Genomic DNA, 11,572 nt, shown 5'->3' on the forward strand with positions numbered 1-11,572 from the left:
ATTATTAAATTACAATCAATTTTACAAATTAAAAAATAGGCCAATTTCTCTTACTTTTTAGAAACAATTTCCCAAATACTTATTGTTTGTAAATAACTTTTATTCAGGGTAAAGGTAAATGTTCTGATTAAAGGAGATACATAAACAAGGAAGATGCATTTTTTTCAAATAAGATGTTATTTTCATGGAATTTTATATCTTTGTTCTTCACTTATTCTTTCATTGCAGTGATTAGCTTGAGGGAATGTGATGGAGGTAAACAAAACACAGGTGACTGAGTTTCTTCTCACGGGACTTACAGATCTTCCAGAGCTGCATGTCCCCCTGTTCCTGGTGTTCTTGGTCATCTATCTAGCCACCATGGTGGGCAACCTTGGAATCATTTTTCTCATCTGGAAGGACCCCCATCTACATACCCCTATGTACTTACTCCTTGGCAGTTTAGCTTTTGCAGATGCCTGTTCTTCATCTTCGGTGACTCCTAAGATGTTAATTAATTTTTTATCTAAGAATCATATGTTATCCTTGGTTGAGTGCATCATCCAATTTTATATTTTTGCTTCCAGTGCAAACACAGAATGTTTTCTCCTGGTAGTGATGGCCTATGACCGCTATGTAGCTATATGTAACCCCTTGCTTTATCCAGTAGTGATGTCCAATATCTTCTGCATTCAATTATTAGGTATTTCATATACTATTGGGTTTATTCACCCCATGATGCATGTTGGATTGTTATTTAGATTAACTTTCTGCAAGTCTAATATAATACATTATTTCTACTGTGAAATTTTACAGCTGTTTAAGCTTTCCTGTACTGATGCTGGAGTTAATATGCTCCTGATATTTATATTTTCAGTGTTTATACAACTTTTCACTTTTATGACCATCATAGTCTCCTACACCCGTGTTCTGTTTGTCATCCTAAAAACGAAGTCTGAAAAGGGCAGAAGAAAAGCCTTTTCCACATGCAGTGCCCACCTGCTCTCTGTTTCCTTGTTCTATGGCACTCTATTCTTCATGTATGTGTGCCCTGGGTCTGGCCGCAATCAGAATCAGGATAAAATGTATTCTTTATTTTACACAGTCATAATTCCCCTGCTAAATCCTTTTATTTACAGTCTGAGGAATAAAGACGTGAAAGGTGCCTTGAGGAGAATAATAAATAAATGAACAGTTTTAAAGGCAAATTTCAAACTTGTTCTTTTCAAACTATGTACACTGCAAGGCATATGGAGTTGTACAAATCAGCCTGACTTGATCATTTTAATAGAGGGCTAGTGTCTATGGTAGTTTATGAGTCTGTGATGATGCAAGTCAGCTCCAGTGGATTTTTGTTTCAGTGCAAGTGCTTTATATCACATAAAACTAAACTCTTCATTACAATGGGACATACTTTTTAAAATTAAGCATTTAAAATTTGTAATTTTTGACTCTTTGTAAATTCCCTCAAAATCAGATATAGTAGTCTATAATTTTACTGCTGCAAACATTTGCATGTTTATTTGTTTGAGGGTGGTGTGACTGAGCCAAAACAATTGTCCAGAGCTTGCATATCAAAATTCTTGTTGGTTTCTCAACTGTTCTGAGGTTCAGGTTAACTGACTTCTTGGAAGAAACTATCCCTAAAGATAAAAATTTCTTTGCAGTAAAGAATTTTTTTAAAAAAGTAGAATATAAGATATTGGTGGATTTTATTGAGAATAATGGAAGTTGGAGAAAATAGACTATTATAAAAGTATGGCTCAAATATATGAAAATACAAAGAGCCTTTTATCAGGGAAAATATAGGCAATATTGGTATTCAAGAATTTCCAGATTTTGGGGTATAGCTCTTCAAATATTTTAGTCTATTATATGTATCTTTACATGTTTAATAAAGTATAAATTCAGAAATTTGTATAGTTATCACTCTGCTTATAATCTCTTACATGCTTATTATTATTTAAGCAAAAATAATTTACTTCTGCAATTACATGATGCAATATATGTTAATTTGGGTGCCACTATGGAATGATTCTTATATCTGAAATGATTGTAAAAACCTTCAATGTAATATATTTTTTTCAATGACTGCTTTTTAAAAAATGTGTAGTAACTTTATTTGTTCACCAGATCCTAAATTTAAAGTATCTCTAGAGTGCTAAATGTATAATTTGTTTAAAGTTGTAATATCTTTGGCTACTCACAGCCGCTACAAAATCCTCAGCAATATCAGGCTGAGCAGTAAGGAAGAATTAAAAGGAAGAATCATGTATACAGAAAATCTCATGTATGTGTGGTGGGCAGTTAGGCAGGCATGAGGAGAGCAAGGACAATGGGTCAGGTACGGAAGGTCACCCGGGCACCTAGCAATGGGCAAAACCGGGAAAACAAGGACCTGGCTCCCAGAGCAATGTTTCCTCCCTTAACATATTGCTGGTCACACAGTTTAGACCCTCTGACCTTTCCTATCACTGGTCATGAGGTTCGGACCCTCTCCTGACTTTTCCTTTCCTGGCATGTCACAAGTCATATGGTAGAACCCCTTGGAGGAGGAACAAGGGGCTGAAGAGTGGCCTCATGCGACTCCCATGCAAGCCCTTGCAAGACCACTCCCTTAAGCATTAACCCCTAGGGGTAAAATTTAGGCCTCAGTTGTGTTTCAGCTCCAGGCCCAGAAAAGCAGCAAAACCAGATAAGTCTGTGGTCGGCAAACTGCGGCTCAAGAGCCCCATGCGGCTCTTTGGCCCCTTGAGTGTGGCTCTTCCACAAAATACCACGGCCTGGGCGAGTCTATTTTGAAGAAGTGGCATTAGAAGAAGTTTAAGTTTAAAAAATTTGGCTCTCTAAAGAAATTTCAATCATTGTACTGTTGATATTTGGCTCTGTTGACTAATGAGTTTGCTGACCACTGAGATAAGTGATGCCGTGGCTGACATCAGGACCAGCTGCAGTGACTAATGACTCCCTGCTCTGATGCTGATAAATTGTAGAGACATGACCCTGAAAGGACATACATGGAAAGCTGATGAATATTGTATTTGGGATCCTCCCCTGAGACCTCCAGATAAAGACCATCAAGACTGAAGATCCAGTGTGGCTCTCTCTAAGGAGCATGCCCACCCCATTCATCCAGACACGTTTTTCTTGCCTCTCTCTTTCTTCTAAGTTCTAAGGGCTCTTTTTTTTGCCTTTATAACTTGTTTCCTGAGCCCATTTCTTCTTGGCTCACTTCTTCTACCTCTTCGATTTTTCTAAATAAAATTTTGTGTGTATTTGAATATTAGCTCTGAATTTTTTCTTGGCCAGAACTCAAGGACTAAGGTTGCTGAACCCAGGTCCAATTTTTAGTAACATTCTGGTGCCATTGTGCTACCAACATATGGACATAACAGATATTCAAAATAGGCGTATGCAAGGCTGAGGACTGAAGCATGGCATTGCACTGTACACACTGAAACCAACCAAATTCAAATTTTCTTTTAATCAAATCAGTAATAGTTGAAAATGGCTCTTGTCATATAATAGGAGGGACTAAACAGAAGTATCTTTGGTACTGATGGAGATCCAAATGCCCATCCATGTTTCTGGAAGGTTCCCTGCTCTCTTCAATCAGGCAGAGAAAAATGGTTTGGATTGTGAAGGACACTCTTATTTCAAAACACAAGAGCTGTGAAGCCATCTGTATATATAATAGAGAAATATGCTAATCAACTGGGATGCTGTAACCGGTCGACTGGACAGGAGGAGGTTGTGTGCGCAGCGTGGAGGGCAGGGCGGCAGGGGCGTCCATTCGCCTGCGCTGGGGGAGGGCCTGATCAGCAGTGGCTGCTGCTGCTTCAAGGGCCAGAGAGCGAGGCAGGGCCGACTGGCAACGTGAGGGTGGGTGGTGACGCATGATTTCGAATCGCGCGCTGGGCTCCTAGTATAATAATAAAACTCCTCTGAAAATTTCAAAGATTGTACTCTTTATCTTTTAAGAGTATTTAGGAGAGTGTCTACAACTGGAAAGGATCTATAGAGCACTTACCACTTCTAAGCTTGTGATTCTAGAATGGGCAAGTCAGGCTCACTCAGTCTAAACTAGAGCTCATCAAGCCATTTCCTAGAAACAATGGGGCTCACTTACAGTATACTAACCACAAGGAGAATATGCTCCTGGCAAAGCATCCCAGACTCCAGGAGTAAAGAGATCTGTAGGCCTCCAGACAAAGAGACTAGATTATTAACAAAGAATGATAAGTACAGTAACATCTGACTTCCCATCTGATGGACTGAAAGTATAAAAACAGTGGGACAACATTTATCAATTATTGATAGGAAAATAGTGGGATACATGAGTATTGTTGAGACAAAGTGCAGGCCGAGAGATTGTGAATGGCCATGCAGGCTGAATGCACTGCTAACCCGAGGGACACTATTCACAACAATATTGTGTGGCTGGCTGCCCTGTGTACATGTATAAGACACCATAAACACTGGATGATAATAATGTGATTGGGAACTGTATTATAAGTATTTATTTAGATTTTAAGGACTATAAAATAAATAATATTCATCTCTCTTTTAGGGAAGTTTTGGCCAATATTAGAGACTCTCTTCCAGTTAAAAGCTCCTATATTAAGTGTTATGCAGTACAAATTGTATGCTATGACTCGCTTTGAGACCGTGTTTTCCAGTTTTCTAATCCCAGAAAAACAAATTTCATCATTTCTTTTGGTTATTTGTAAACAGACTACACCTTTAGTTTTTTGAGAATGAGTTCCTTGAGGGACACTCTGACCCACTATAATAGCTGGTGTTGAAGGGCTCATTTAAGTGAATCACTGATCACATTGTTCATTGATTCCTATAGAGTGCCTGTCACAGATACTGTTGGTGCCTGCCCACATCTTCTCTAACTGTACAACTACATCTGAGTGCTTTCACTGTTAGCCAGAGCTGTTCTACCCTCAGTTAAGGCATACTATGAGATCTAGGAAATGAATGCCATTCATAGAATCTTCCTCTACCATTTATCAACCAGTGACTGAGGGGAGCTGGTGAATAAAGATACCAACTCTTTGCCCTTTAGTTGATATAAATTTAAAGTTCACGCTCTACACTGGCTCATGGAATTTCCACAAAAGATTAAGTTTGGTTGTCTACAGTTGTCACTTATTTCATAAATCACCCTTTATTGGTTACATTCCCTTTCCTGTCCCACTTCCTCATTTTATCACTCATCAACTATTCACACATAAATTACTTGCACGTCTCAGGGTCTGGTAGAATACAAACTGAGATAGCCCTGTTCCCCTAAGGCAGAATTCAGATTTGATACTGGAACTAGGCATACCTATACCATCTTACTTAAACATGACACAGTTATTACTTCTACAGAAATATTAATGATTGAAGGCCTCTCACTATTTTGAAAATATCCTATTTATCCACATGTTATTTAGATTCAAGTAGAATTTTTAAAATAATATTTATTTTATTTTATTTTATCTTATCTTATTTTTTATTTTTTAAAAATATATATTTTATTGACTTTTTACAGAGAGGCAGGGAGAGAGATAGAGAGTTAGAAACATCGATGAGAGAGAAACATCAATCAGCTGCCTCCTGCACACCCCCTACAAGGTGACCAGAATCGAACCTGGGACCCTTCAGTCCGCAGGATGACACTTTATCCACTGAGCCAAACCGGTTAGGGCTTATTTTATTTAAAAAAATCTTTATTGTTGAGAGTATTACAGATGTCCCCCATATTTCCCCCCATTGTCCCCATCCACCTGGTTCCTACCTCACCCCAAACTTTCACCACCCTATTTCTGTTTCCATTGGTAATGCATATATGCATATAACCTCTTTGGTTAATCTCTTCCCAACTTCCTCCTCTTCCCCTTCCCTCTAAGATTCGTCAGTCTGTTTCATGTTTCCATGCCTCTAGTTCTATTTTGTTCCTCAGTTTATTTTGTTCATTACATTTCTGGTTCATTTATTTTTAATTTTAGATTCAATTGTTGATAAACATGTATTTATTGCCATTTTATTGTTCATATTTTTTGTTATTTTGTTTTTCCCCTCCTTCTCCTTCTCCTTCTCCTTCTCCTTCTCCTTCTCCTTCTCCTTCTCCTTCTCCTTCTCCTTCTCCTTCTCCTTCTCCTTCTCCTTCTCCTTCTCCTTCTCCTTCTCCTTCTCCTTCTCCTTCTCCTTCTCCTTCTCCTTCTCCTTCTCCTCCTCCTTTCCTTCTCCTTCTCCTTCTCCTTCTCCTTCTCCTTCTCCTTCTCCTTCTCCTTCTCCTTCTCCTTCTCCTTCTCCTCCTCCTCCTCCTCCTCCTCCTCCTCCTCCTCCTCTTCCCCCTCCCCCTCCTCTTCCCCCTCCCCCTCCTGTTCCCCCTCCCTCTCCTTCTCCCTCTCCCTCTCCTCCTCTTCCTTCTCCTCCTCCTCTTCCTTCTCCTTCTCCTTCTTTTTCCTAACTGCCTTTCTTTTGTTGCTTTTAACCTTTGCACTCGGATGTCGAGTGTGACTCGACACGGTTAGCATCGGTAGCAGCTCGTATGTCAAGCCACACTCGACACGTAGTTTCACCGCGGGGGGAAGGGGGATTTTTGTCTATTTTTCCAGTATCTTTTCTTGTTTTCATTAGCATGAAAGGACAAATAAAATGTAAATGCCGTCTCAACTGATGCCAAAAAAGAAAAAATGAAAAACTGATAACGCATGTGAAATTTATTAGGAAACTAGTACATGATCTTGTTGGAGAATTCAGAGATGGTACACTAACTTCCAGGGGTAGATTATTATCCACTAACTTAGAGCAACGTTTAGATGGAAAGCTCCATATAATCACACCTCACCCTAACAAAAAACACAAAGATTGTTCTAACAGAAAAATCAAAGGAGGAAGAAGAGGGATGCTTTATATTTGCGAAACATGTGAATGTAAACCAGGTCTTCATGTGGGTGAATGTTTCAAAAAATATCACACCATGAAAAATTATAGAGATTAAAATTACTCTTTGAATGTATCAATAATTTGAAATTTAAAAAATCCAAATAAATAAGTTTGTATGAAAAGAAACTCCAGGTTTTTATTCTACTGCCGCGCTTTGTAAAATCTGGGGTATTTAAAAAATTAGATCCCGAGTAGAATAAAGGAATCGAGAAAAAAGCAAGCAAGTGCAAAGGGTTAATATTCTCTCTTTGTCTTTAACCTTTGGCATATTAATTGTGATGTGTCTTGATGTGGGCCTCTTTGAGTTCCTCTTGTTTGGAACTCTCTGTGCTTTGTGGACTTGTAAATCTAGTTCTTTCACCAGGTAGGGGAAGTTTTCTGTCATTATTTCTTTAAATAGGTTTTTAATATCTTACTCTCTCTCTTCTTCTTGTGGCACCCCCAAAATGAGAATGTTGGTACACTGGAAGTTATCCCAGAGGCTCCTTACATTATCTTCATATTTTTTGATTCTTTTTTCTTTTTGCTCTTCTGATTGGATGTTTTTTTGCTTCCTCATATTCCAAATTGATTGGATTCTCAGAATCATCTATGCTACTGTTGAATCCCTGTAAATTATGATTTATTTCAATTAGTATATGCTTAATATCTGACTGTTCTTTTTTCATGTCTTTGAAATTCTCACTAAGACCTTTGGAATTCTCACTAAGTCCCTTCAAGCTCTCATTAAGATCCTTGAGCAACCTTATAACCATTGTTTTGAACTCTGTATTCAATAGTTTGCTTGCTTCCATCTCATTTATTTCTTTTTCTGGAGATTTCTTCTGTTCTTTCATTTGTGACATGTTTCTTCGTCTCTGCATATTGACTGCTTCCCTGTGTTTGTTTCTATGTGTTAGGTAGAGCTGCTCTGTCTCCTGGAATTTATAGAGTGGCCTTGTATAGTAGGTGTCCTGTAAGACCCAGTGGCTCAGCCTCCCAAGTCACCTGAGCTAGGCATTCTAGGTGCACCCCTGTGTGGGTTGTGTGCACAGTCTTGTTGTAGTTGCACCTTGATTGCTGTTGACATCTCTGGGAAGAATTGATCTCCAGGATAATTGGCTGTGAGGAGTACCTGCGACTACAGTGGAAGAGCTGCTGTGCAGGAGACACCCCTGTGGAGCAGGACTTGTGGATGTGTAGAATTGTAATCTGGTATGGTCTGAAGTTGTCCATCAGGTGCACTGGCTCTGGGGCCTCCTTGGAGGTGCAAAGTTAGCCACTGCCTGGGGCCACCTGGCAGGATCTACAGAGCGATCTCCAGATGGCTGCTCTTGTGTTTGGGTTGGGCATGCCCAGGTGAGGCCAAGCTGTTTTGAGTTTCTTTTTGAGAGGTCTGGGGCATGCTGATGCCAGCTGCTGCTTCTTTGAGAGATTTTAGGAAAATCTGAAGCCTGAAACAGGACAGGCTATTCATATGGAAAAGCCACTGCAAACAGCTTGGGTGGAGCTTCAAATTGAATGGGGCAGGGTCTCAAGGAATCACCAGGGTGGAGCAAACAGTGTGAGCCAGGCTGATGGAAACTCATACATGGCTGCCAAACAGCTCTGCAACAGGGGAGGTCTCAGCATAGGAATATTGACCCTTGTCTGGGAGAAAGCTGCCCCCAAATTCCTGCCCTGATACCAGACAATCCAGTTCCTCCCCAAATGTCCTTGGTTCCCCCTGAGCTGTTACCCCAGTGCTGGAGCTCAGAGAGAGCAAGTCCGTGTAAGTTTGTGTGCTGGCCCTTAAAGGGGAACCACCTGTGTCTCCAGCAGCCTCCGTGTCACCCAGCCATATTCCCTGCTGGTTTTTACAGCTTGAAGTTAGGAGACATTCTCTTCCCAGCTCTGGGACCCTGGGTTTGGGGTCTGAAAATCCATCCTGATTTTTAAAAATGGCACACATTTGTGTCAGACTAGCCTGTTCCATGCTTCCACCCCTCCTATCAGTGTCCATGCACTTTCTTTTTTACTTCTCTAGTTGTAGGAATTCCATTTAGCCACCTTTCAGGTGGTTCTGAATGATAGTTGTTCTGTATTTTAGTTGTAATTTTGATGTGGTTGTGGGAGACAGTAAGTACAGATGTTTACCTATGCCGCCATCTTGGTTCTCTCAAGTAGAATTTTAAAGTGGTTCATTCTTCTACCTCAAATCTTTAAGAGTCTATGCTCTACCACACAGAAACATAACACTGTCAAAGTTGAAGGTTAATGTCACTTTTAACTTGGTATCTTAAATACAGACTTCAGCTATCTGTGGGGTTTCCGTAACAAGATGGCTGTGCCAACAGCAGAGGCCGAGTTCCCGTAACGAGCCTTAACAAGCAATCAGCAGGGATCTGAGGCTGTGTGGCACTGGTCCAGGACAAGGGACCTCAGGCCGTGCCCCCCACCTGGTGGGGCTTGACAGGGGATCTGAGGCCACGTCTCCCACCTGGCGGGGCTTGATAGGGGACCTCAAGGCGTCCCCCCACCCTGGCCCAGGCTGGGAGATCTTAGGCTGCGCCCCCTGCCCCAGTGCTGGGCCAGGGGACCTCAGGCCATGCCCCCAACCCAGGCACTGGGCCAGGGTACCTGAGGGTGTGCTTGGGGACCTGAGGCTGTGCACCCCGCCCAGCAGGGCTTGATGGGGGATCTCAGACCACACCCCCACCTGGCGGCGCTTGACGGGGGACCTCAAGGTGTGACTCCCACCCCAGCCCAGGCTGGGGGATCTCAGGCTGCACCCCCTGCCCCGGCGCCAGGCCAGGGAACCTGAGGTTGCATCAGGGGACTTGATGCTGCGCCCCTGCCCAGTGTGCACCGGGGGACCTGAGGCTGTGCTCCCCACCCGGCGCCAAGCCAGGGGACCTGAGGCTGCACCCCCCACTTGTCAGAGCTTGATGGTGGCCCTGAGGTTGTGCACCTCCACCTGGTGGGGCTTGATGGAGGACCTGAGGCTGCACCCCTCTCCCGGTGCTGGGCCAGAGGACCTGAGGCTGTGCCCCCTGCCTGGCGGGGCTTGATGGGGGATCTCAGGCCATGTCCCCCAACTGGCGGTGCTTGTCGAGGGACCTCAAAGCATGCTCCCACCCCGGGTCCAGGCTAGGGGATCTCAGGCTGCGCCCCTGCCCCAGCACCAGGCCAGCGGACCTGAGGGTGTGTCCAGCACCAGGACGGGGGACCTGAGGCTGCACCCCCCACCCAGTGGGTCTTGATGGGGGACCTGAGGCTGTGACCCCCACCCGGTGGGGCTTGATGGAGAATCTCAGACTGCACCCCCCCATCCAGCGGGGCTTGATGGGGAATCTCAGGTTGCATCCCCCACCTGGTGGGGCTTGATGGGGGACATCAAAGTGCGCCCCCCACCCCGGCCCAGGCTGGGGGATCTCAGGATGTGCCCCCTGCCCCATGCCTGGGCCAGGGGACCTCAGGCTGTGCCCCCCTGCCCTGGCACCAGGCCAGGGGACCTGAGGGTGCACTGGGAGACCTGAGGCTGCGCCCCCTGCCCAGCGGGGCTTGACAAGGGTGGAGCCGGCTGGGTCTGGGTGTCGCGTGATTTTGAGGCTCTGTGGGTGGGCAGGGACTTGACTCTGGGTTCCACAGTGTGCCCCAGACTCTGACAGGAGGAAGATTTTTATATACATTTTACTAATTTTCTTTCATCTCTGACACTTATAGAGAAAGGGCAAATAGCAATATTAAAATATTTCCTCTAATTAATCCCCTTTTAATGTGTACGGATTTCATGCACCAGGCCACTAATTTAAAATAATTTTAGATTTTCACAATTCAGTATATCTCATTTGTCTGGCCTTTAATTATTCTTTGCTTCCATTTTTACTGTCCCTACAAATGAAGGCCTGATTTCAATAAAAAATAATGAGACAAACAATAAAAGCAAGAAAGAAACAACTTCATGTTAAAAGTCAGCAATCAAAAGAACCTGTCTCAGATATGACTCAGAGATTGGGACTATCATTTAGGAAATTTAAAATTATGATGATTAATATGTTAAAGTTTTCATGCATGACCAGATAAAGAATTTCAAGGGATAAATAGAAAGCATGTTTTAAGAGTCAAGGGAAAAAATGCTAGAAAGAAAACAAACAAACACGTGAGAATAAAGGTAATGAATTCCTTTGGTGAGTTCACCAGTAAATTACACAGAGTGGATAAATGAACATTGAAGACAAAGAAAGAAAAGAGTAAATAAAAAGAGAACAATCAAGTACAGGGAAAGAATATTGTTTTTTTTAATATATATGCAATTGGAATCTGAGAAGAAAAGGAAGGAAGTGGAGCAGAGGAAATATTTGAAAATATAATGGTCAAGAATTTTTCAAAAATAAGAAAAGGTATAAAACCACTGATTCAAGAAGTTCATAGAACCTGAAGCAGGATAAATACCAAGATAAACAGCACCCTAATCACAAACAAAATAAAAATTACGAAAACACTTAGACACTTTATATTGAAGTTGCTGAACACCAAAGATAGAAAGAAAAGTTTGAAGGTAGACAAAGGGGGGAAAAGTACAAAGCCAAGTAAGTAAGTTATATATTTCAAAATGTGAAGGAAAAATATCTGCCAACTCAGAATTCTATACCCAATAAAAAATAACTTTCAAAAATGAATGTGGTCC

General features: G+C 42.2%; 1 protein-coding gene across 1 annotated transcript; it reads left to right on the forward strand.

The window, feature by feature from the left end:
* The first annotated feature begins 237 nt into the window (after positions 1–237).
* LOC114228511 (olfactory receptor 5AC1-like) lies at positions 238–1,170 on the forward strand. The gene has a single exon (XM_028134810.2). It carries the CDS (start codon positions 250–252, stop codon positions 1,168–1,170), a length of 921 nt encoding a protein of 306 aa, XP_027990611.2. The 5' UTR covers positions 238–249.
* Positions 1,171–11,572: the final 10,402 nt, after the last annotated feature.

Source organism: Eptesicus fuscus, chromosome 3 (assembly GCF_027574615.1).
Source record: "Eptesicus fuscus isolate TK198812 chromosome 3, DD_ASM_mEF_20220401, whole genome shotgun sequence".
NCBI classification, from domain to species: Eukaryota; Metazoa; Chordata; class Mammalia; order Chiroptera; family Vespertilionidae; genus Eptesicus; species Eptesicus fuscus.